The 27,614-nt window shown below is 42.3% G+C and overlaps 1 protein-coding gene across 2 annotated transcripts in view; it reads left to right on the plus strand.

Annotated features, from left to right (window-relative positions):
- LOC142216755 (protein phosphatase 1K, mitochondrial-like) overlaps positions 1-17,754 on the plus strand; it is a 30,434-nt gene extending 12,680 nt beyond the window's left edge. The window contains exons 5-7 of one of the 2 annotated variants that reach the window (XM_075284791.1): positions 2,054-2,198; positions 3,887-4,048; positions 13,696-17,754. In XM_075284791.1, coding sequence (XP_075140892.1) covers positions 2,054-2,198; positions 3,887-4,048; positions 13,696-13,827 — 439 coding nt within the window. In that variant the 3' untranslated portion in view covers positions 13,828-17,754. The remainder of the gene's footprint in view (positions 1-2,053; positions 2,199-3,886; positions 4,049-13,695) is intronic. The other variant, XM_075284798.1, reaches the window with a different exon arrangement.
- Positions 17,755-27,614: the final 9,860 nt, after the last annotated feature.

The raw sequence follows: 27,614 nt of genomic DNA on the forward strand, positions 1-27,614 counted from the left end.
AAGATTGTCAAATTTTCAAAAACATAGGTACAAAAATAAACAGCAAGACAAAGCTGACCCCTTGGTTCAGAAAATATGCCCAAGATCTTTAAAGTATGTTTCAAGATAATACATATATGTTTCCCTCCATTAGGCCAGTAATCAATTGGAGAGTCTCCATTTGGGTTTGTGGTGTTCTGACGTTGGCTTCATTGCTCATGTGCAGGTCACTTGGTGGTTGTACAGTCATGATTCACTCAAACAGTGCATTGTGACTCAGGTCAATGTCAGCAAACACTAGGACTGAACGGAGACCCCTAGCTGAACTGAGGGGCCGCGTATATGTATTTGATTATTTTACTTTTTTACTTTTAATCCTCTGTAAGGCACACAATGTATTGGAATGCCAATTTAAATATTGAAGGGGGTTTGCTCTCATTAAATACAATGTAGAAACTTGCTTTGAATCTGAAAATATTAACATATTAATCTTCTTGGCTTTACTTCAGGCACTGAGCCTAAAAACTTTCCCACACAGCATCTTCTGATTTTATGTAGTGATGATGTGACTTAACTGATGCAATATCCCATAATATGTATTCCAAAATAAAAGCAAAGTCATGCCTTCAAGCCAAACTTAGAACTGGTAGGAGTCACATTTTATGTTTGTACTTCCATATCCATGCAACCTGTGGAAACCCGTAGTAATTTACATAGCTCAATATTCCTATTGAGTGGGGCGTGTTTCATTGTTGCTTTGTACAGTAGTTCTAGTATAATGGTATTATGGTGTGGTAGTAGTTAATCCTTCGGTACGAGACTATAGTATATACGGTAATAGGTAGATTTAAATGTAATCAAATTTTATTGAACTTTTGCAAATGTTAAAACATAACAGAAAAAGGGTAAGGCTTAATGCTAATATGAGATCAGTTAATGCTCTGTTAAAGGGGCTCTATCCTTGGGAAAAGTCATTTTTAACTAATCACATCCTTGCATAGCCTTTAGAAATGCTATTCCACACCTACCTTTAGTATGTAGATTGCCTCTGAATAAGTCAGTTTTTATTCATATGCTAATTAGACCGGTGCACGATACATCGTGCACCCCCTTTGCTATTGTTTCCTATGGGAGGCTGCTGCTGATGACTCAGCTTCCTGTTTGCACACACATAGGAGATAACAGGAGAGTAGATCAATCGTAAAATAGAACCAGCGTAGCCCCGTTCGGAAAGTTAAAACTCTTCTTTATTTAATCCATAGAAAATCTTTGTACACGCATGTCACAATAATGGAAACTGCGCCAGACTATATTCCCTTTTTCCTTCCCTTCATCCCACAAAGGATAACAGGAGAGCGCAGTGCTGCTGGGAACTTCCTGTGCTGGCTGGAAGCTCATTAGCATAGGAATAAAAACAGACTTATTCAGAAACCACTGAGGCAATACTAAAGGTAGGTGTGGAATAGCATTAATACAGGCTATGCAAGAATGTGATTAGTTAAAAATTACTTTTCCCAGTGATAGAGCCCCTTTAAGGGTCAGTACATAGGCAAACAACCAGGTTGTACCGGAGGCTGACATATTAGGAAAAAATCAACAAGGTCAAAATGACTAATAGGTAGATTTAAAATAAATTGCATATCTATCCAACAAGAAAAAAAAAGACATGGACCGCACATCCGAATCTTATACATTGATCTTATGCTTCTTAGCAAATTCTACAATACTGAACATGAGATTCTTAGTATACATATTGATCAAAGTGTATAAGATCATTAGCCATCATTTGCCACGGTAACCTCTTTATAGTGGGTGCAGGATGCAGCACTGAACAGCGACTGCTACCACCACAATACAGCGCCCTATCACCCAGCAACGCCCTTGCTGCCAGGCTAAGCCAACCAGTCATGGCTCCATAGGCAATGCACCACAGCAAAGGCAGACGCCACACTGCACCAAACAGTGAACAGATCACAAAAAAGTTCACCTTACCATATGGTGTTAGTCAAAGGACAGGGTCAGTAGAAGGCTCCCTAATTTAAAATGAAATTAAATGTATTATCCTTGTTTTCAGGATAAGGGAATGTGGTGGTTTTGTTACTTGGAACAGCTTGGGACAACCTCATGTAAATGGAAGACTTGCAATGACAAGAAGCATAGGGGATTTGGATCTCAAGTCAATGGGCGTGATAGCAGAGCCTGAGACCAAGAAGATTAAGGTGAGAATCTGTTAAATTGCCTCTCACCCCATCTCCAAAACCTGTCTTCTAATCAAGATTTGCATTATGTTCCATCTGAAGATTAGTTCTTCTGTTGGAGACTCTGGCAGGGAGAAAAATCCTGCACAGAGGAACCTAGCCTAAAGTTGACCATACACTTTTAATGGATGTCCAATAACAAACAGCTATTTCCTCTTACTTATTGTTATTCTGTTTTCTTATTACCTAGAAGTGTTTTTTTTTTGTGTGTGTGTGTAGTGCACACAATACTGTAGGAAATATAAAAAAACCAAACAAAAAAAACTTTATAGTCTTCAGTAGCTGATACCTTTTTAATGGCTAACTGATAATGATGACAGATTACAACGTTTTGGAATTCTTGGCACCTTTCTCAAGTAAATTCTGTGAACAATGCTGTAGTCAGTTCAGAGGATTTTTTTTAAATGTGAAGGTCAGGAAGAAAAGGGAATCTTGAACTCCATCACTCTCACCACTTAAATAATAGCATGAAGTACACGGGAGACTTCTACAAACCACTTAAAAACTAGCACTGAACACCCGACAGCAAATTTGGGTTATGTTAAGTGTGGCAGATTTTGTATTGCAGCTTGAGCCAATCTGGCACAGTTTACAACGTTGTTGTTGTTGTATACAAAAGTGTCTAATTCATAGATATTTTTAGTTTATTCCCACACACTGTGTCTATTGTTCTAGTTGTACTTCACCTGGATTGTCCGACTGTTATATAAAGATCCCCCAAACCTCTCTCCTTCACATGGCTGTTGTGTTTCAGTTAAATAAAGACCAGGCATAATAATTTGGGACTACATAAGAGATTGACAGAAATTTAAAGGGATTCTACCATTAAAAAACTTTTTTTTCTAGGTAACACGTCGGAATAGCCTTTAGAAAGGCTATTTGTCTCCTACCTTTGGAAGTGATCTCCGCCGCGCCGTTCGTTCGAAATACCGGTTTGTACCGGTATGCTAATTAGTTCTCTCGCAGCGATGGGCGCGTCCCCCAGCGCAGGAGATGCAATGGGGGCGTCCCCATTGCTGCTCAAAAACCGACTCCAGCGCCGCCTGTATCTTCTTCTGCATCCTCCCCTTCCTTCTTTGGCTTGATGTCAGACGCCTACGCAGTACGCTCTGTTTGGCGAACTTGCTGTGTTGGCACTATGGCCGCAGGCATGCGAAGTACGTTCGGCGAAGTTCGCCGAACAGAGCGTACTGCGCAGGCATCCGAGGTCAAGCCGAAGAAGGAAGGGGAGGATGCAGAAGAAGATAGAGGCGGCGCTGGAATCGGTTTTCGAGCAGCAATGGGGACGCCCCCATTGCTGTGAGAGAACTAATTAGCATACCGGTACAAACCGGTATTTCGAACGAACGGCACGGTGGACATCACTTCCAAAAGTAGGAGATGAATAGCCTTTCTAAAGGCTATTCCGACGTGTTACCTAGAAAAAAAAGTTTTTTAATGGTAGAATCCCTTTAAGGCTTTGCTACTGGTACTGCTGCTGGTCTTCACGATGATTTTCTTCTTTCACTAGAGCTATTCTGTGTGGGGTTACCCACAAAAATCGACTTAAGACTCTAGCATGGAATGAAAATCTGCTATGTGAAACAGCCCCAAAAAAATGTCTAGAAACTGTAATATATAGCAGTTTGAAAAATAAATCTTTTCTCTAGAAAGAATGTATCTACATTCATTTACAGCTCCAACATGCGGATGATGGCTTCTTAGTATTAACCACGGATGGCATTAACTTTATTGTAAACAGTCAGGAAATCTGCGACATCATCAACCAGTGCCATGATCCCTGTGAAGCAGCTCAAGTCCTCACTGAACAGGTGAGAATTGTGTGGCATCTTAGTACATTGAAGGTTCTCATTATTCTACTTGTGGAGAGCAAGGAGAACTCCAGTAATCTTCCAAAGGTGAAGGATCTATTTTGCATAAAAATTTAAGTAATCTAGTTACATATAAAACAGAGGTACAAAACAAACATGGTATCAAAGGTACATAACACACATCAAAGCCATAGTGTGTTCCCTATATAAAGGCCATGTAAACCAATGTACTCCTAAACCACAAAGGATAATATCAAAACACAAAGAAAAAAAAGGAGGAGTACTCAAAATATCATTAGGTTAAAAGGATACAAATTTTATTGATAAATATAAGATCGAGACATACAACAGTGAAGGACAAGTACCATCAGACAAAGGGTGTCTGAACTCAAGGCAATTAAATAGACATAAAAATGGGTATGTAAATTTGAAAGGTAAGTATATCCACAAAAATTACATAAAGGTAAGTATGGTAAATGTACCTATAGTGACTGTAGACAATATACACAGTACTATGACCAATAGTCCTATATCTATAAGAGCACATAGGAAGATTATAACAAAGGTCTGTCGTAAAATAAGTCTACTGTGCACAAGACCCTAATAGGTATAAGCTGCATCACCCACCAGATACATCCATTATATAGTCAAAAGTGCAAGTGCATATATATGAAACAAATGGAAGTGAGTAAAAAAGTATGCAAATATATACATATGCAGTGTGCGAGATGCAGAGTAAATACGCCTCTAGGCTCAAAGTGAGCGTATGTGCACACACAAAATATTACATAGAGGTAAGTATGGTAGAAGTACCTAGTGACTATAAATAATATGCACAGTACTATGACTGGTAGTCCTATATCTATAAGAGCACATAGAAAGATTATAACAAATGTCTGTCATAAAATAAGTATAGTGTGCACAAAAGGGACCATTGTGATGTTACACATAGTAACTATCCAAACACATAGAGGCCCTAGTAGGCATAAGCTGCATTACACAACTGATACATTCGTTAGATAGTCAAAAGTGCAAGTGCATGTATATAAAACAAATGAAAGTGAGTACAAACGTAAACAAATGTGTGTATATATATATATATATATATATATATATATATATATATATATATATATATATATATAAGCAGTGTGCGAGATGCAGAGTAAATACACCTCTGGGCTCAGAGTGAGCATATATGCACACAACAAAAATGAACAAACACAGACCGCATAGTGCTCAATAAATAAATAACATAGCCATATTGTAAGTGTAGGTATAGTAGCTTTAGGAGAACAGACGTACCCTGCTCTCATTGAATAAAATGTAGAAAATTTCTTTGAATGTGAAAACATTTACACATTAATCTCCTACTTGGCTTTACTTCAGACACTGAGCCTAAAAGCTTTCCCCCAATGCATCTACTCATTTTATATAGTGATGATGTAACTTAGCTGATGTAACATCCCATAATATATGTCCCAAGATAAAAGCAAAGCCATGCCTTCAAAACAAACATAGAACTGGTAGAGGTCACATCTTATGTTTGTTCTTCCAAATCCATGCAACCCGTGGTAATCTACATAGCTCAATAGGCATATTGAGTGGGGTGTGTTTTGTTGTTGCTTTGTACAGTAGTTTTGGTATCATGGTATTATGGTGTGGTAGTAGTTAATTCTTTGGTACGAGACTGTAGAATATAATAAGTAGATTTAACCCCTTAGCGACCTTTGACGTACTATTACGTCATGGACGCGAGGTACTTCGCGCACCATGAAATAATAATACGTCATGGTTATAAACAGCCTCCGTGTCTCAAGACACGGAAACTGTAAGAAGGTTGCTGCTGTCCATGACAGCAGACAACTTTCTTTACATGAATCGGAAGATTTAACCCCCTCCCTGCCACGTGGATCGCTGCAATTGGACGATTGCTTCGCAATGTCCAATTGCAGCTTGCCGGCACAGATCCAATGATCTGTGCCGACAGATCGGTACAAAAGTGACAGTGATTGGAGCTACACCTTGCACCAATCCCTGTCGAGTGTTTGGGGGGCGTACAGTGGTGCGACCCCCTCCAGATGTTTTAATTGGTCAATCTGCCAGCATCATGGCAGATTGACCAATCAATGGCGTGCAGGGCAGTGTAAACTTCGGGCACTGCTCTGCTTACATCACTCCCTCTGGGAATTGCGAGCAGAGCAGAACCCGTGCTGCCCTGTGAGCCCTGTGCGTGAGATTGCTGCATTACCGCTGCGTCATACCTCGATCAGATTCTGCCAGACGTCCTAGGTCCTCTCCCAGCCAGCCCTCTACTGCCCATCTCTCCCCTCTGCCGTCTCCCGTCCCCCCTCCCATCTCCTCTCCACCCTTTCCTGACCGAGGCATCTGAGACTGTCTGGCTCCTCCAGCTTCTGGGTCCTAAACTCTGCATTCTGTGCAGAAAAGAGACTCACTTCCCTCCCCTTTTTGAGAAAGCCCTTTTTGGCATTTCTCCAAATTTTTTTTTTTTTTTTTGTTAGGTTTTTTTGCATTTTTGCATTTTTTTTTCCTTTTCTTTTTTTTTGTTTGTGCACAAGCTTTTTTTTTTTGTAAAACTCGCCACCGCAAATTGACCAGTAATAAAATATACGTTACTGGTCACATTTGTGATTTTGGGGGCAGTTTTTTTTTCTAGTAGGTAGAAAAGAGAATTTTGTTTGTGCACAAGCTTTTTTTTTTGTAAAACTCGCCACCGCAAATTGACCAGTAATAAAATATACGTTATTGGTCACATTTGTGATTTTTGGCTCAGTTTTTTTTTCTAGTAGGTAGAAAAGAGAATTTTGTTTGTGCACAAGCTTTTTTTTTTGTAAAACTCGCCACCGCAAATTGACCAGTAATAAAATATACGTTATTGGTCACATTTGTGATTTTTGGCTCAGTTTTTTTTTCTAGTAGGTAGAAAAGAGAATTTTGTTTGTGCACAAGCTTTTTTTTTTGTAAAACTCGCCACCGCAAATTGACCAGTAATAAAATATACGTTATTGGTCACATTTGTGATTTTTGGCTCAGTTTTTTTTTCTAGTAGGTAGAAAAGAGAATTTTGTTTGTGCACAAGCTTTTTTTTTTGTAAAACTCGCCACCGCAAATTGACCAGTAATAAAATATACGTTATTGGTCACATTTGTGATTTTTGGCTCAGTTTTTTTTTCTAGTAGGTAGAAAAGAGAATTTTGTTTGTGCACAAGCTTTTTTTTTTATAAAACTCGCCACCGCAAATTGACCAGTAATAAAATATACGTTACTGGTCACATTTGTGATTTTGGGCTCAGTTTTTTCTTCTAGTAGGTAGAAAAGAGAATTTTGTTTGTGCACAAGCTTTTTTTTTTTTGTAAAACTCGCCACCGCAAATTGACCAGTAATAAAATATACGTTATTGGTCACATTTGTGATTTTTGGCTCAGTTTTTTTTTCTAGTAGGTAGAAAAGAGAATTTTGTTTGTGCACAAGCTTTTTTTTTTTTGTAAAACTCGCCACCGCAAATTGACCAGTAATAAAATATACGTTATTGGTCACATTTGTGATTTTTGGCTCAGTTTTTTTTTCTAGTAGGTAGAAAAGAGAATTTTGTTTGTGCACAAGCTTTTTTTTTTTTGTAAAACTGGCCACCGCAAATTGACCAGTAATAAAATATACGTTATTGGTCACATTTGTGATTTTTGGCTCAGTTTTTTTTTCTAGTAGGTAGAAAAGAGAATTTTGTTTGTGCACAAGCTTTTTTTTTTTGTAAAACTCGCCACCGCAAATTGACCAGTAATAAAATATACGTTATTGGTCACATTTGTGATTTTTGGCTCAGTTTTTTTTTCTAGTAGGTAGAAAAGAGAATTTTGTTTGTGCACAAGCTTTTTTTTTTGTAAAACTCGCCACCGCAAATTGACCAGTAATAAAATATACGTTATTGGTCACATTTGTGATTTTTGGCTCAGTTTTTTTTTTTTAGTAGGTAGAAAAGAGAATTTTGTTTGTGCACAAGCTTTTTTTTTTTTGTAAAACTCGCCACCGCAAATTGACCAGTAATAAAATATACGTTATTGGTCACATTTGTGATTTTTGGCTCAGTTTTTTTTTCTAGTAGGTAGAAAAGAGAATTTTGTTTGTGCACAAGCTTTTTTTTTTGTAAAACTCGCCACCGCAAATTGACCAGTAATAAAATATACGTTATTGGTCACATTTGTGATTTTTGGCTAAGTTTTTTTTTCTAGTAGGTAGAAAAGAGAATTTTGTTTGTGCACAAGCTTTTTTTTTGTAAAACTCGCCACCGCAAATTGACCAGTAATAAAATATACGTTATTGGTCACATTTATGATTTTTGGCTCAGTTTTTTTTCAATCTATATATAGCTCCATTTTTGATAGAAGGGAAGGTTTTTTTTTTGTTTTTTTTTTACATAAAATACACGTGTTAAAGCACAACACACACCCCACACTGAAAAAGTTTCAAAGAAATAAAGTTTCAAAGAAATAAAGTTTCAAGAAATAAAGTTTTATATACTCAAGTAAAACACCACACACACACAAAAATGTCCCAATCATCCCAAAGAAGGTTTTCAGTAGAAGAGGCGTACGCCATACTGGCCTCTGACACTGATACCGCCAGCGAGGGAGAAGAGGAAAATGCCCCATTCCTTTATTTTTCCTCTTCTTCCTCCTCCTCCTCCTCCAGTGATGAGCAACCCCAAAGGAGGCGCCCCAGAACAATTGCTGAGTTAGTTGCCCCACCTGTAGAGCCCATGTGGACCCCACCCCCAGAAAATTATGAGCCTCAGCTTCCTGACTTTGTTGCCCGGTCAGGAATACAAATTGAGACTGAGGGCTTCAGAGAAAATGACTTTTTCAAAATCTTTTTCTCTGATGAGTTTGTAGATCTTATGGTAGCCCAAACGAATTTGTACGCTGAACAATTTTTGGAACAAAATGCCACCTCTTCCTATGCCAGGCCACAGAACTGGACCCCAGTAAATGCAGCAGAAATGAAGATTTTCTGGGGTCTTATTCTGCATATGGGCATAGTGAAAAAACCTAAAATTCGTCAGTATTGGAGTACAGACGTCTTGCACAACACTCCAATCTATCGAATGGCTATGTCCAGGAGGCGGTTTGAAAGTATCCTAAAGTTCATTCATTATAATGATAATTCCCAGTGCCCGCCCCAAGATGCCCCAAATTTTGACCGCTTATACAAAGTTAGGCCAGTCATTGACCACTTTAGTTCCAAATTTGCAGAGTCCTACATCCCTGATCAGAACATTGCAATTGATGAGTCTCTGATCAGTTTCAAAGGGAGGCTAAAATTCCGCCAATACTTGCCCAGTAAGCGGGCACGGTATGGCATTAAAATGTATAAGCTATGTGAGAGCAGTTCAGGATACACTTATAAATTTAGGGTGTATGAAGGAAGGGACACAAGGATTGAGCCCCCAGACTGCCCCCCAATCCTAGGAGTTAGTGGGAAAATTGTGTGGGATTTGATGCACCCACTGCTGGACAAGGGTTATCACCTCTATGTGGATAACTTTTACACCAGCATCCCACTCTTTAGGTCCCTGAGTTCTAGAGGAACTGCAGCTTGTGGGACTGTGCGCAGAAATCAAAGAGGCCTCCCTAGGGCACATATTGAGCAGCGCCTCAGAAAGGGTGAGAGTAGTGCCGTCTGCAATGAGAATATGCTGCTGGTCAAGTGTAGGGACAAGAGGGATGTCCTTGTACTGACCACAGCTAATGGCAGCGGCAGCACCTCTGTCCCTCTGCGTGGCACCAGTACCACTGTCTCCAAGCCAGACTGCATCCTGGCATACAATAAGTACATGGGAGGGGTTGATCTATCTGATCAAGTCCTAAAGCCCTACAGTGCCATGCGAAAAACAAGAGTGTGGTACAAAAAGCTGGCCGTGCACATGGTTCAGATGGCATTGTATAACTCTTACGTGCTATCACAATGTGCAGGCCACACAGGAACTTTCCTTGAGTTTCAGGAGGCAATTATCAAGTCCCTGATATTTGGGGACCTAGAAGTGCCAGGCCCCAGTACTTCTGAAACTCATGGTTCCCGTATTGTACCAGGGCAACATTTTCCCGGTGAAGTCCCCCAAACTGCTAAAAAAGGGAAAACTCAGAAAAGATGCAGAGTGTGTTACAAAAGAGGAATAAGGAGAGACACCATTTATCAGTGTGACACCTGCCCTGATAAACCTGGCCTGTGCATGAAGGAGTGCTTTAGATTGTACCACTCTTCCATGGAATATTAATTTTAGAATTTATTTTCCATGGAATATCGCCTCCTTATACCATCACGTACTCTGCACACAATTACTTTCATCCGGTTATGCAGTAATTTCTGGATAATAAATTATTGCCATACAAGCTGCATCCAAATGTTTGCTATACTTCTTGGTAAATTTTTTAAGAGGTGTAATTTAACACTAACGTCACTGAAGTCAAGGGGTCTAGTTTCCAAAATGGGGTCATATTTTGGGGGTTTCCACTGTTTTGGCACTTCAAGGCCTCTAGAAATGTGACATGGTAACTAAAACCAATTTCAGCCAAATCTACCCTCCAACTATTGTTCTATCCCACTGTGTGACCATACATCACTTTACGTCCACATGTGGGGCATTTCTGTAGTTGGGAGAAAATGCTTGACAATTTGTGGGGTGCATTTTCTCTTTTAACCCCTTGTGGAAATGCATAATTTGGGGTTAAAGCTACATTTTATAGCAAAAAAATGTCACTTTTCCTTTTGTTGGGCCAATTCTGTTACACTCCTGTAGGGTCAAAGGGCTCACTATACCCCTTGATAAATTCCTTGAGGGGTCTAGTTTCCAAAATGGGGTCACATTTTGGGGGTTTCCACTGTTTTGGCACTTCAAGGCCTCTACAAATGTGACATGGTAACTAAAACCAATTTCAGCCAAATCTACCCTCCAACTATTGTTCTATCCCACTGTGTGACCATACATCACTTTACGTCCACATGTGGGGCATTTCTGTAGTTGGGGCAAAGTGCTTGACAATTTGTGGGGTGCATTTTCTCTTTTAACCCCTTGTGGAAATGCATAATTTGGGGTTAAAGCTACATTTTATAGCAAAAAATGTCACTTTTCCTTTTGTTGGGCCAATTCTGTTACACTCCTGTAGGGTCAAAGTGCTCACTATACCCCTTGATAAATTCCTTGAGGGGTCTAGTTTCCAAAATGGGGTCACATTTTGGGGGTTTCCACTGTTTTGGCACCTTGGGGGCTCTGCAAAAGGAACATGGTGCCTGCAATCTATTTTAGCAAAATCTGGCCTACAAAATCCAATTAGCACTCCATCCGTTCTGAGAGCGACCGTGTGCCCGTACATTAGGGTACCAGCACATATGGGGTATTGCCGTGTTCGGGAGAAATTGCGTAACAAAATGTGGGGTGCAATTTCTCCTTTAACCCCTCGTGAAGATGAAAAATTTGGGGCTACAGTGACATTTTATTATAAAAAAAGTAATTTTTCATTTTCACTTCTCAATGGTAAAAAAATCTGTGAAGCACCTGTAGGGTTCAAGTGCTCACTATACCCCTTGATAAATTCCTTGAGGGGTCTAGTTTCCAAAATGGGGTCATTTTGGGGGGGTTTCTACTGTTCTGGCACTTCAGGGGCTCTCCAAATGCAACATGGTGCCTTGTACAAACTCAAGCTAAATTTGCCCTCCAAAATCCCAATAGCGCTCCTTCCGCTCTGGACCTTACAGCGTGCCCATAGATCACTTAACATCCACATGTGGGGCATTCCTGTTTTTGGGAGAAAATGCTTGACAACTTGTGGGGTGCATTTTCTCTTTTAACCCCTTGTGGAAATGCATAATTTGGGGTTAAAGCTACATTTTATAGCAAAAAATGTCACTTTTCCTTTTGTTGGGCCAATTCTGTTACACTCCTGTAGGGTCAAAGTGCTCACTATACTCCTTGATAAATTCCTTGAGGGGTCTAGTTTCCAAAATGGGGTCACATTTTGGGGGTTTCCACTGTTTTGGCACCTTGGGGGCTCTGCAAAAGGAACATGGTGCCTGCAATGTATTTTAGCAAAATCTGGCCTACAAAATCCAATTAGCGCTCCATCCGTTCTGAGAGCGACCGTGTGCCCGTACATTAGGGTACCAGCACATATGGGGTATTGCCGTGTTCGGGAGAAATTGCGTAACAAAATGTGGGGTGCAATTTCTCCTTTAACCCTTAGTAAATGTGTAAATTCTAGGGCTAAATGAATATATTAGTGATAGAAATTGAAAAATGTAAATTTGACCTCCATTTTGTTTTAATTGCTGTGAAATGCTGAAAGGGTTAAGAAACTTTCTAACTGCTGTTTTGGATTCTTTCAGGAGTGCAGTTTTGAGAATGGGGTGACTTATGGGGGGTTTTACAAGAGAGGCCTCTCAAGTTCCCTTCAAAACTGAACTGGTCCCTTGAAAAATGTGTTTTGGAAATTTTCTTGAAAATTTGGAAAATCACTGCTTGACTTGTAAGCCTTATAATATCTGAAAAAAATGAAAGGGTGATTAAAATTTGACTTCTACATAAATCAGAGACATGGTTAATTATATTTATCAAAAAATTTGGGTAGTATGGCTTTCCATTTGAAAGGCTTGCAATTTCAAAGTTTGAAAACTGCACTTTTTTCCAAATTTTCATCAAATTTCCTATTTTTTCATAATCAAAGGCAAAAAATATCGACAAAAATTTTCTACTGACATGAAGTACAATATGTCACAAAAAAACAATCTCAGAATCACTTGTGTAAGTTAAAGCGTCTCAAAGCTATTGCCATTTAAAGTGACACATGTCAGTTTTGAAAAAAGAGGCCTGGTCCTTAAGTCACTTTTGGGCTGTGTCTCTAAGGGGTTAAAATAAATAGCATAACTATCCAACAAGAAAAAAAAGTCATGGACCACACATCACAATCTTATACATTGATCTTGAGCTTCTCCAATTAAAGTAATTTGAGTAATTTAAACAGTTAAAGTAAACTAGTTACATATAAAACAGAGGAAATACTTATGTCAGTAGAAAACCTGGTTTACACATGAGGCTCCACAGTGGCCCCCAGACAGTATTATACGCTGCAAGGTGGGCCCCCGCTCAGTATTATAGGCTCCACAATGGTCCCCTACACAGAATTATACGCTCCACAGTGGGTCCTCACAGACATTATATGCTCCACAGTGGGCCCTCACACAGTACTATATGCTCCACAGTGGCCCCCACACAGTATTATATGCTACTTACCTTACCTCCCACAAAGAGCAGCCAAGCATCCTCCTTGTTCTAACTGCAGGTGTTGATGAATGATGTCATCACGCCTACGATGGGGAAGAGGTCACACTCTGCTGCAAGTATAAGCCGCGTTCCCGTGGCCTACAGTGCCAGTTTTCAGCTTTATGTGCACATACAGCTAAAAGACGTGATCACGCATTAATTGGGAATCCCCATTATTGAGCGATCAGGGCGACGGCTCGTGCCAACAGAGAGAGCTCTGAGTGTCAGTTCGCCAACATAGGTTTTGGGCATGCAACCTGTTTTAATAACGTCCAATATATTTCTGTGGTAATTGTTTTCTTTTGTCTTTCATTTTTAGGCTATCCAGTATGGTGCAGAAGATAATAGCACAGCCATAATTGTTCCTTTTGGAGCCTGGGGAAAGCACAAGAGTTCTGAAGTAAATTTTTCTTTCAGTCGTGGCTTTGCATCAAGTGGCAGATGGGCTTGACCAGCAGACGTCTCTTGGGTTATTGAAGAGAACCTTTCACCACCTCCACAAATGAAAGTTCTTAACATATGTTAATAGGTGCTGCTCCACTGATTTCAGCACCGTTGGAATTTTCTCTCCAGCTTCCATTTCCAAGCAACAATTGCAGGTAGTTTTGGTGCCTAGTGTGCTATTTAAGCTCTATCTTGTCAAAAGGTCAGTGTTGGACATGGGGTGTGATTCAGAGCTCCAATCAGGGGTATCCAGTATCAGAGCTCAGAGTTATACTCCTGTTATACTCCTGAATTATACTGCCTGACACCGCCCTCCTGACACTCTATATTGTCAGGCACTACAACTAATTGATTGCTTAGGCACTGTAGGAGCTACAAAAAAAATCCAACTTTACCGGAATCTGTGAAGCAGCACCTATTAATGAAGTAAAGAACTGGACATGTTTAAGGGGGTGAAAGGTCCTCTTTAAGTGGCACAAAATGTTGATCTATGTGCACTGTGTATTTTGCTCTGTAAATTACATCAATTTCCTTGTATGCCAGGGAACGCTGCTTGTAATGTACAATTATGTTGGATGGAAGGAAGGATCCTATACAGGGTGTCCGGAAAGTAAGTACACAAAATGAAAGGGTGGACTTTAGCCATTATATGTGTTTTTTATTAATTAACATGTAACCGGAAATGCACCGTTGTGGCGCTGTAGGAAGTCCGAGATGTCAGTTTCCTATTCCTCACTGCGCCATGTGAAAGGAGAAACGAAGAAGAGAAAGCGCTTTAATGGGAAATCAGTTTAATCGCTGTTACTTATTTACAAGAATTGCTCGAAGTGCTGGCCACCTGCCTCGATGAAAGCAGTGCAACGCCGGGAGATGGATTGACGCACCTGTTCACAGACTCCTGGCATGGCCCTCACCATGACGAACACAGCCTGGATGCAGTTCACAAGCTCTTCGCGGGTTGGCACAGGCTTTGCATACACAACGAACAACACAGGTCCGCCGCATCTGATCCACCGATTCGGCCATCAGTTGTTGATGTGTTCATGAATGATGCAGCCAAAATGGGGAGGTGCTCCATCCTGCTGGAGCCACATCTTTGCCCTGATGTTCAAAGGCACGTCTTTGAGCAACACCGGCAAATCATCCTGCAGAAATGCCAAGTAGTTGTTGGCGTTGAGTCTCGGTGGGAGGAAATAGGGTCCTAAGATGTTGTCTCCCAGGAGTCTGTGAACAGGTGCGTCAATCCATCTCCCGGTGTTGCACTGCTTGAATCGAGGCTGGCGGCCAGCACTTTGAGCAATTCTTGGATAGGAAACCGACATCTCGGTCTACCTGCAGCGCCACAATGGTGCATTTCCAGTCACATATTCATTAATAAAAAACACTTCATATACTGGCTAAAGTCCACCCTTTCATTTTGTGTACTTACTTTCCGGACACCCTGTATACATGAATATTATGGCTAAATAAAACCATTATCACTTAGTATAACTAACTCGAATAGCACATTCTGGTGGAACAGTACTGGAGAGAGAAGGGGGATGAATTGTACTCATCGTCCTTTCTTTAGGTTTTAATTCATTTTGCACTGCAATAGTTAGCATCATATGCGGGTATTTCCTCTCTGTTACATTATGTATAGGGTTTGTATTTATAATATGTGAGACTTATTGAACACTACTGTATACTTGTAAACATATTTAGTTTTGTATTTTATGAAGGTTTGTAATTTGTAACTCTTTCAGAACCCGTGAATAGGAGCAGAATAGAATGATATTTTTCTCTGTTCTTTGATGCCAATTAATCCTTGATGAGCATTGTTATGTGTAGATATAAAAATAATCAGTGTTACGTTATCAACTCGGGTATTGATACGATTGGACAGTCTTTATACAATTGTTAATGGAACATGAATTTAATTGGTGCAGGGTGGCGTGTGTGTTTATTTTGTTTTTGTGGTTGTCTAGGATTACAAAAATGTGGCTGCTATCTTCTGGAAACCGTACCACCCCTGTCAACAAGGTTGTGTGTAAAAGGAGCTCTATCATTAGATTTTAGCTTTTTGAGATAAAGATATGCCTGAATAGCATTTTTAAAAAGCCCCCCCCCCCCCCCCCCCCCGTTTTTGTTAATTACCTTTGAAATGGTTATGAAAATCAGTCTTTTTGTGCACGGTGGGCTTTCCTTGCAACCCCCTAGTGTCATCTTGCTTTTGCTGCATAACTCCTCCTCCTCCTTCTTATTCACCACCTCCGGCATTGTCCTTCCTGGCGGTTTCTATTGAAATTTTGCGCGTGCACGCTCCAGTGCCAGATTGCAATGTTCTCTACAGGAAAATCTTGCTGGGGCGTGCGTAGTAGCGCTCCGGGGTGAGCGCTACTGCACATGCGTGAAATTTCAATAGAGACCGCCGTGAAGGACAAGCGCTATTGCGCATGCTCCAGCAACAGTTCGCAATGTCCTCTACAGGAAAATGACGCAAGAGTGTGCGCAGTAGAGCTCCGGAGGGAGTGCTACTGCACACGTGAGAAATTTCAATAGAAATAGAATAACCATTTCAAAGGTAATTAACAAAAACGGGGGGGGTCTTTTTAAAAAGGACTAGCAGCACCCGAGTAGCCTTTTTAAAGGCTATTCAGGCACATCTTTATCTCAAATCACTAAAATCTAATGATAGAGCCCCTTTAAGTAAATGGAGCTAAGCTACAAAGTACCACTTACAAACTTACAACTAGGTAACTGGGTTGGTGCTGTTCTCGAAGACAGTTATTATGTTTTTCTAATCCTGTACAACAGTTTAGACCCCTTATATGTTATGTTTGGGACACCATATCTCCTTTTAAACGAAGCAGAAGATGATTTTTGGTATTCTCTATGTATATGGTGGGGGAATATTTTGCTTCTTTCTGCCAAGACTCTATTTTTGATCCCAAATGCTGTAAGAGGTTATAACTTAAAGGGGTTTTCCAGGATAAACTTGTATTTTGATCATTTTTCCCCCTATACACATCAATCCAACTCTGTAATATATTTGTTTTTTCTATCTTGCTGCTGTCTCTGATTCTGACAGTCGGTCATGTGACCGCTCCTGGCTCACAGTTAGTAGTTCCAATGACATGGTGACTATCGGTAAATGAATTTCTGGTCTCACAATGTCAGCAGTGACGGTACTACCTGCTTCATTATTTGCAGCCCTACCACCCAATTCTACTTACCTGGCCTTCCTTCCGGTCCAGGCATGTTACATCACTGCCACTGCCACTTCTTCCTCATGCACAATACAGTGGAAGGCCGGATTGGAAAACTGGGAGGAGAAGAGAGTCAGCTCTGAGTACAGCCAAGCAATCATGGTAGTTGTAGTAAAGGCACACAATAGGAAGATGCTATGTAAACAAATACAGAGGATCCCAGGAGCTCCCCAAAACCCAGAAATTGGTCAGAACACTGCTAAAGGTATTTGGATGCACTAACAGACCTTTTTTGAAAATTAATTCTCTTCCTGGAGAACCCCTTTAACTTATCTTCTGAACTTGATGTGAAAGCATCCTTGTTACTATCTGGGTAACTTGCACACAACTATTGGCAACTATTTATTTATTTCATATGGGTTTCCACTTTGCCCTATGGTACCCTCTTGTATTGTACAGTGAGTCTGTTTCTACGTAGTATAACTACTGTGTATCTAGTGTTTAAGCAATTCTGTTTATGTAACAGACATACCATTCATACAACAGTGGCCACTATACAGGATGATGGTTTTGCATAAAAATTATTTTCATTGCTGTTTTAACATGTGATTAAATGTACATATTTGGTGTATGTGTATATATTGTATATATGGGTTTTGTAATAAACTACTGTGGGATCTGTTTGAAGTTTTGTTTACTCATAATTATTTTTAAAACTGTGAAATGCTCTGCTTTTCAGATAGACATATCACCCAAATAAATATTAATAATTATTATCTACCATATCTCTGCTTTATATTGGAATCCTCTTTTTAATTGTTCTTTATTTTTTTTTCGACATTAAAAGGCTTACAAGTTCAACAGCAATTTTCTAGATTTACAAGTAAATTTACCAAACTATATATTAGAACCCCCCCCCCCCTAAATCATCCCATTTTCTAAACTACACCCTTCAAATAATTTAAAACCGCATTTGGGAAATTTTTTAACCCTTAAGCATTTCATGGTAATTAAAACAATATGGAGGTGAAATTTAGACATTTCATTTATTTTTATTAATAATACATTTATATAGCCCTAAAATTAACATATTCACAAAAAGGTAAAGGAGTTAAATGCATCTCCAAATGAACCCATTTTGGAAACTACTCCACTCAAGGAATTTCTCAAAGGGTATTATCATTTTGAGCCTCAGTGCTTCCCAAAAATTAACATACAAAGTGAAAATTGACTGTTTTAAAGAAATATGTCAATTCAGTGCTCAATGCATTGCACCCACTTTGTGTTATGAGAGACATGCAATCCTAAAACTATTAAGTGGGTATAAACTGCTGCTTGGGCACACATCAGGGCTCAGAAAGGAAGGAGCACTATGCTTCTTAGCTTTTGCGGTACAGATTTAGACTGACTTTCTGGACACCATGTTGTTTTAGCAGAGCCCTGGAGGTGCCAGTAAATTAGAATTCCCCAAGAAGTGACCCTATTTTGTAGGGGCAATTTTAGGGTCTCTGCAAATGTGACATGGTGTCCAAAAAACAACAATCTAAATCTGCGGTCCAAAAGCACATATCACTGCTTCACATTTGTACCCTGCTGTGTACCCAAATGACAGTTAATGCCCACATGTATGACAGTTGTACACAGGATAACTTACTTAACAATGTCATATGTGGATATAAACCGTTGTTTGAGCATAGAAGGGAAGGAGCGCTATTTTGGTTTTTGGAGCAAAGTTTGGTTTTGGACATCATGCCACTTTTGCAGAGCCACTGAATTGCCAGCAAAGTGGAATCCGTAGACTTGTGACCCCAGTTTGAAAACTACACCACTGAAGGGATTTATCAAGTGGAATAGCGAGCATTTTTAACCCTTGAGTGTTGCCTTAATTTAATTTCCATAAATGAATGGGCAGCTGATAATGAAAGTGAAAATTGCAATTTTTCTAGAGATCTGCCATTTCAGTGCCCAATATGTTGCACCCAACTTGTGTCAGTAGAGACACACTCCAAAAACTGTTCAGCAGGTATCCTGGGCACAACAGCTTTTAAAGCGTTCATTTTTTGATACAAGCTGAGCACAACATATTATGTGCTGAAATGAAGTATTCCTGGAAAAATTGCCATTTTCACCATCAGCTAAAAGGTTATGCATTGTCTTCCTAAAGTAGGCGGTTATGTTCTAATGTTGGCAATTTGGGGGTTTTTTGTCTTCACATTGTGCAAGCTATATATATATATATACAGTATATACTATATATATATATATATATATATATATATATATATTTTTTTTTTTTTTTTTTTTTTCTGGTGATGTTGCCATATGAGGGCTGTTTTTTTTTTGTGGAATGAGATGCATGTTGTAATGATATCATTTTTGGTTGCCTATAACTTATTTACTAAATTTTATTAGCTTTTTTTGTGGATTAAAAAACCTCACAGAAATACTGCTATTGTACAGAAGTAAGTTGTACAACACGATCTTAACCTGCATGCCCCCCATTTGAAGGCCCTGCACACTAGGGAATCTCTGCAGGGCCACCGCAAGGTGTTCCATAACCAGGACGAAAAAGAAGGGGAGACAAGGGACAACCCTGCCTGGTCCCGTTCTGCACCAAAAACCCCTCAGACAGGATTCCATTAGCACTTACTTTGGCAGTAGTATCGTCATACAGAGACGGGATATTTCACAGAAATCCAGGTCTGATCCCCAACTGTTCCAGAGTTATCGAAGCAATTAAACACCTGTGTCCTAAGTGGGAACCTGGAGTCCCTTAAAGCATTTGTAGAGTCAGGGGTTAAAGTCGTCTGGAACAGAAGACTTACCCGACGGGGGTGCATGGATAACTGCCAACAATTCCTCCTCAGAGAAAGGTTCATCCAAGGAGGGCCTGTCAGCGTCTGCGATGGTTGGTAAGGCCGTATCAAGGACATAGTCATGCAGGTAAGTTTATAGAGACTGAGTTGAGGTCAGCACATTGACCGCATATATTGACTAGATCAGGTAATAAGCCTGAAAAGCCTCTGTGATATCAACCGGGTTATGTACATCACGTCCATTCTTGTCGCGCATACTGGGGGTGACCACTGTGCTGCCAATGCACAGTCTCAGGAAAATGAATCTACTCTCAGAGTCAAGCAAATCTGGCTTCTCTTCTGAGGAACATTGAGGCCTTATCGTTAAGGAAGTTCAAGGTCACAGAAGCCATGTCCAAGGGGAATAGGGGAAAAGGGGGGGGAGGAAAGAAGTAGGGCACTACCTAAATGGGGAGGAACAGACAAGAAAGACAAAAGCAACAAGGGACAAGAGGGGAGAAAAGGAAAAAAAAACAAAAAAACACTAAGTGGGGGAGGGGAAACCTCACCAAGAGAAGATGTGGATAAATGGCCAATACACCAAAGGGCACACTACATAATAGCGCAAATGCCCCGCTGGGAGACGAGCTATGCGAACTCAGAGTCACTCCTTCCCCATCTCCAGTCCTCTGGGCCACGGCAATAAATATACAACTGCATAAGTGCAAACTAAAACAGACAACCTGTTTGGCTGATAACAAAAGTATAACAGCATCAGGGGATGATAAAACTAAAGGCAAACATCACAGGAAAGGAGCATGAGGGGAAAGGCGTATCCCCAAGGCGGTGGAGGACTCCAGTGCAAACAGCCACTCTACAGAGGTACAGAGATGGAGGAAGCCTCCCACATCTCCAAGGGAGAGCCTAAAGCAAGTCAAAAACAGGTGTGCAGAATCAGGTGGTTCCAGGAAACAGGTGCCCGAGGTTAAAGTTGAGGAAGCGACTCCATGTGTCAGAGGGGGATCGCCAGTAGCTGAAGCTTGATCTTGTCTGCAAAGTTCAGGTCTGCACTGGGCGTTGGAAGTTTGCAGGGGCTCCAGGAAGAGCAGGCCAATACGGAATATCCACAGGAGAGATGCCAAGGGTAGCTGCAAAGTAGTGGATGACACGGGGATGAGTAAGCACTATGAGCCAGCCTTCTTTTCACACTTGCAATCGAAAGGGGAAGCGCCAGGTGTATGGGATGTGATTCTGAATCAAAATGTCCAGGAGAGGCTTAAGGGCCTTTTTCTTAGCCAGTGAGGCAGGAAAGATTGGGCAGGAGGGACAGCAGGTAATCTTGGAGGAGTACAGGCTCTGCCTCATGGGCTCTCCGCATGGTAGCCTCTTTTTAGACAGAAGCTATGGACCTTGCAGATGACATCCCATGGATTGTTAGGGTCAGCGGCACGGGGGGCCTAGAGAGCGGCATGCCCGGTCAGACAGATGTCCTGTGTAGAAAGTTGGTTGGCGTTGGAGGCCTCAACGTCATCCTTTTTGATGACTTCCGCTGGAACAAGCCCTCGGGTCCTGCTGGACTGGACATCAGCTGGGAACACTGGAGCACTGGGGACAGGTGAGTTTGTTTTTTTTAAATTTTTTTAGGTTTCACCTTTCCCAGCCTCCTACCGAGAACTAAAATATTCTGGACAACCCCTTTTAAGACCTGCCGAGAGTTGTAGCTTTATTCTTACAAACCACTACTCCATTATACTGTAGTGATAGTGTCTAGAGATGAGTGAACAGTAAAATGTTCGGGGTTCGAAATCCGATTCGAACAGCCGCACACTGTTCGACTGTTCGAACGGGTTTTAAACCCCATTATAGTCTATGGGGGGAAGGCTCGTTTCAGGGGTACGCAACATTCGATCAAATTCTACTTACCAAGTCCATGAGTGAGGGTCGGGCTGGATTCTTCTCCCTGCGCAGCGTCCCCGCGTCCTCTTCTGGCCTTGAATTCACTCTGCTAGGCATCGGGCCTGGGCAGAGCCGACTGCGCATGCCCGCATTACAAGCGGACATGCACAGTCAGCTCTGCCCAGGTGTGATGCCTGGCAGAGTGAATTCAGAGCCGGAAGACGCCGCGGGGAAGCTGCGCAGGGAGAAGACTTCTAAAGGTAAGAGAAGAACCAGCGTTGATTGGCAATGTATAGCATTCTGCCAATCAACGCTGGTTCTGCATGAAATCTTAACTTCGAACAGGTAGTAGTACTCGATCGAGAACGAGTATTTCGAATACCATAGTATTCGATCGAATACCTACTCGATCGAGTACTACTCGCTCATCTCTAATAGTGTCTGCTCTAATGGCAGAGATAACTATCTCACACGTTTAACCTCTCAAATGCTGCAGTCAGTACAGACTTCAAGACCTCCGAATAATATAGAAAATAGGATTAATTTATCAAAGACAATGTTCTCCAGCTCCCAGAGTTGGAAAAACTGTCTTAGTTGGCTGCCCATAGCAACCAATCATAACTCATTTTTTATTTCATAATATGCTCCTGAAAAATTGAAAGCTTAATTGTTATTGGTTGCTATTGGCAACTGAGACAATTTATTAAATTTCCTACAGTGTAGGTCAGGCAGGGCCGCACACAGCAGCTAATGTCACACACATATTTTAACAGCAGTCATGAAAACAAGATATGAAGTAGTAATATGTAACAGCAACTAATATATTTAACAAAAATACAGCAATTAAAAACTAAACATTTATTTGCTATCTTTTTTTTCAATCTTTTTTAGATTATAAGTGATGATCAGTCAGCCTTGTTCTCTGAGAAGATTTTGTTAGTTTAATAAAAGAAAATTATCTGTTTACATATACACCCTTCATCTGCCCCCAGATTCATGTCCCCCCATATCTGCCCCAGATTCATGTCCCCCATATCTGCCCCCAGATTCATGTCCCCCCATCTCTGCCCCCAGATTCATCTCCCCCCATCTCTGCCCCCAGATTCATGTCCCCCCATCTCTGCCTCCAGATTCATGTCCCCCCTCCATCTCTGCCCCCAGATTCATGTCCCCCCATCTCTGCCCCCAGATTCATGTCCCCCCATCTCTGCCCCCAGATTCATGTCCCCCCTCCATCTCTGCCCCCAGATTCATGTCCCCCCATCTCTGCCCCCAGATTCATGTCCCCTCTCCATCTCTGCCCCCAGATTCATGTCCCCCCTCCATCTCTGCCCCCAGATTCATGTCCCCCCATCTCTGCCCCCAGATTCATGTCCCCTCTCCATCTCTGCCCCCAGATTCATGTCCCCCCTCCATCTCTGCCCCCAGATTCATGTCCCCCCATCTCTGCCCCCAGATTCATCTCCCCCCATCTCTGCCCCCAGATTCATCTCCCCCCATCTCTGCCCCCAGATTCATCTCCCCCCATCTCTGCCCCCAGATTCATGTCCCCCCTCCATCTCTGCCCCCAGATTCATGTCCCCCCATCTCTGCCCCCAGATTCATGTACCCTCTCCATCTCTGCCCCCAGATTCATGTCCACCCTCCATCTCTGCCCCCAGATTCATGTCCCCCCATCTCTGCCCCCAGATTCATGTCCCCCCTCCATCTCTGCCCCCAGATTCATGTCCCCCCTCCATCTCTGCCCCCAGATTCATGTCCCCCCATCTCTGCCCCCAGATTCATGTCCCCCATCTCTTCCCCCAGATTCATGTCCCCCCATCTCTGCCCCCAGATTCATGTCCCCCCTCCATCTCAGCACCCATTTTCATGTCCCCTCCATCTCTGCCCCCAGACTCATGTCCCTCCCATCTCTGTCCCCCAGATTCATATCCCCATCTCTGCCCCCAGATTCATATCCCCCCATCTCTGCCCCCAGATTCATGTCCCCCCATCTCTGCCCCCAGATTCATGTCCCCCCATCTCTGCCCCCAGATTCATGTCCCCCCATCTCTGCCCCCAGATTCATGTCCCCCCTCCATCTCTGCACCCAGTTTCATGTCCCCTCCATCTCTGCCCCCAGACTCATGTCCCTCCCATCTCTGCCCCCCAGATTCATATCCCCCCATCTCTGCCCCCAGATTCATATCCCCCCATCTCTGCCCCCCCATATTCATGTCCCCCCCATCTCTGCCCCCATATTCATGTCCCCCCATCTCTGCCCCCAGATTCATGTCCCCCCATCTCTGCCCCCAGATTCATGTACCCCATCTCTGCCCCCAGATTCATGTCCCCCCATCTCTGCCCCCAGATTCATGTCCCCCCATCTCTGCCCCCAGATTCATGTCCCCCCATCTCTTCCCCCAGATTCATGTCCCCCCATCTCTGCCCCCAGATTCATGTCCCCCCTCCATCTCTGCACCCAGTTTCATGTCCCCTCCATCTCTGCCCCCAGACTCATGTCCCTCCCATCTCTGCCCCCAGATTCATATCCCCCATCTCTGCCCCCAGATTCATATCCCCCCATCTCTGCCCCCCATATTCATGTCCCCCCCATCTCTGCCCCCAGATTCATGTCCCCCCATCTCTGCCCCCAGATTCATGTCCCCCATCTCTGCCCCCAGATTCATGTCCCCCCATCTCTGCCCCCAGATTCATGTCCCCCCATCTCTGCCTCCAGATTCATGTCCCCCCATCTCTGCCCCCAGATTCATGTCCCCCCTCCATCTCTACCCCCAGAGCCGCGTCTCTCTCTGATGAAAACCCGCCTGCCGCGACCATCGCGGCTTCCCCCTCCGCTGTCGACTCAAATGAATGAGCCGACATAGGAGGGTGCTGCCGGGGGCGGAAGCCGCGCGGCTCAACCCGTGCGCCTTCCGCCTTAAGATTTAGACGCGATGTGACGTCATCACGTCACATCACGTCTACAAAGCAGCGTGTAGTAGCGAGTAGCCGCGAGAGTATTGCACCTCTGCGGCCCGGGCCACAGATATGCCTGTAAAGGGCCGCATGCGGTAGGTGTAGGTGATTTTTAATAGGACATATATACATACCTCCCAACCGTCCCAATTTCCGCGGGACATTCACGATTTGGGTGACGTGTCCCGCGGTCCCGGTTGGACGGAGGTATGTCCCGATTTCAACTCAGATCTGCGTCCAGAGGACACAGTTCAGCTCCTTGCTTCGCTGCTGCATGCCGGCTACTGGCTTTGTAGATGCGATGTGATGACGTCACATCGCGTCTACAACTGTATGTATGAAATTACTAAGAGTTTATTATTTCAGTGGGGGATTCTCTATTCTCTATGGTAAATAATTCCTGAACAATATTACTTCCATCCACTAGGTGGAGCGCTTAGAATTCCTACCGTAGTAGTGCTGCTGCTGCTGCTGCTGCTGAGGTGAGACGATCCTTGCAGCCCCAGGTTATTTGCTTTGACTATCGGCATGCTTCTTGGCTTTTGCGCTTATTTACTGACTATATTTGAAGGTAATAACACCCCATAGTAATTTTCTGTGTATTTATAGACCATAAGGATGCCTGGTTATTTACCAAAACTAGCGCCAGTCGGGAGCGCCATAGCACCAGTCAGGTCCCTGCTTTCATTTTCAAAAGAGCAGTGGAGAAATGAGAGCTGGGATCTGATTGGTTGCTATATGTTTCTCATGGTTTTCTTCTCACTAGTTGTACATATATGAAATCACAGAAAGGAAAGGTAGAAATGGTTGTATAATAGATAGACGAGCCAGACCTGTATAAGCTGGTGTCAGTACCATTCCAGCTCCACTCTCCCTACTAGTTAAGTAGGATGTCCAATAATGATGGTATCATCAATGCATAATAGAGTGACCCTAAAAATGATAGGACCTCCCTGTAAATGTGTCCCCCAATTATGTTATAGGCACAGTCAGATAGATTGGTATCCTGTATCACCAACATGGCAGGGAAAGAGTGATATACGTCTGTATATTGAGGGTAATATCCCCAACAGGGAAGCTCAGTTTCACCCCATAAGGAATATTGGGAGCTTCCCAAAGAAATGTCCCTCATGTGATTGCCCAAAATCTCAACATGTTTCAACCTTTCTTATATTGTAACAGTATTCATCAGGAGTAGCATAGTGTGGATACACCAAAAAACAGATGCCGCCGATGATGAAATATGATGTGAAAACTGCAGTTCCCGGAGCTCTGAAGATAAGCTCTGGTACTTGAACAGGCTTGTCATATCCTTTTGAGGCTGGGACCGTACGTGGCAGAAAGGCCACAGAATAAAAATGCAGCTTTTTACAGTCACTGTGTAGTAGGTGGGATTCTAGCAAAGTCGCAGCATGTCAGTTATACCTACGGAAATAGGGGTAATTGAAGCAGAAAGTCCTTTCTGCGAAAAACACTACAGGAATAACCGCGATGTGTTGCTGCTGCGTTTTCTACCACAGCTTTTTTGCTGTGGGGCCTTAGCCTTTGTGTGACTCTATAATGTTAGCAATCACATCTAATGCCATTGTTATTAGACATCCTACTTACATTGAAGGGTAGTTCACACGGAGTAAACTGGCGTGTATTTTGGCGTGTAATTTTACATGTGTAAAATAAGACTCCCATTGACTTCAATGACATTTTTTTTTTACACGTGTAAAAAAACCCCGCCAAAATACACATCAAAATACACGTGTGAAATGTCATTGAAGTCAATGGGAGTCTTATTTTACACATGCCAAAATACACGCAAGTTTACTCCGTGTGAACTACCCCTAACTAGTGGTGAGAGGGGAGCTAGAATGGTATTGACTCCAGTTAAAGAGGACCTTTCATGGTCCAGGGAACTGGCAGTTCTATATACTGCTAGAAAGCTGACAGTGCGCTGAATTCAGCGCAGTGTTGGCTTTCCCGATCTGTGCCCCGGGTAAAGAGCTTTCAGTCCCGGTACTGTAGCTCTTCACAGTCAGAAGGGCGTTCCCGACAGTCTGTACTGGCACCGATAGCTCTTCACCGGGGGGCACAGAACAGGAAAGCTGTTCAGCCATTCAGCGCACTGTCGGCTTTCTAGTGGTGTATAAAACCGCATGTGCTCCAGGAGGTGAAAGGTCCTCTTTAATATAGTGAACAATGCACCCAGGAAGTGAATACATTGTCCATTCTTCATTAGAATGTCGGAGTGAGGCTTTAAATTGGGTTCCACAACAAACTCACTTTGGCCATTATCTACTGTTTTTTTTTTTTTTGTGAATTGCTGTTTTATAACTGAATATTTATATTGGAGTTTATGGGGTCTACATGGAGCAGTACTCAGTGTATTCTTCCATACATAGCTCTTATACAACTTACGCTGGGTTCACACCAGCATCTGGAATCCGTTATCAGGTTTCCGTCTTCTGCATGCAGAAGACTGAAACCTGTCATGTCGAGTCTGGCCATGAGCGCCGGTGAGCGTTTTGAGCTCTCTGCGGCGAAACCGTTTTTTTTAAAACCGGACACAAAGTCCTGCATGTCCAACTCTGTGTCCGGTTTAAAAAAAAACAGTTTCGCGGCGGAGAGCATAAAACGCTCACCGGCGCTCACGGCCGGACACTTTTCAAACCCATTCAAATGAATGGGTTTGGAAAGATCCCGGCAGGTTTCCGTCTCCTGCCCTGTTTTGTGCAGGAAACAGAAACCTCCAGAACGGAGTACGGGCGCAGATGTGAACGAGCCCGAAGTTACTTCTAGGAATTTGTGGAATGTCTTTGAAAAAGTTTCCCCAGCATATTTTTCATTGGTTGTTACAGAGAGATTACTATACCACCTTCGCTTCTTAATACTGAATTATGGAGAGATTAACATTCATGCTTTCAGTGAAACATCAAACTAAAAAGTATAAAAGTGAACAGTTTAAT

Source organism: Leptodactylus fuscus, chromosome 1, assembly GCF_031893055.1.
Source record: "Leptodactylus fuscus isolate aLepFus1 chromosome 1, aLepFus1.hap2, whole genome shotgun sequence".
Taxonomy (NCBI): Eukaryota; Metazoa; Chordata; class Amphibia; order Anura; family Leptodactylidae; genus Leptodactylus; species Leptodactylus fuscus.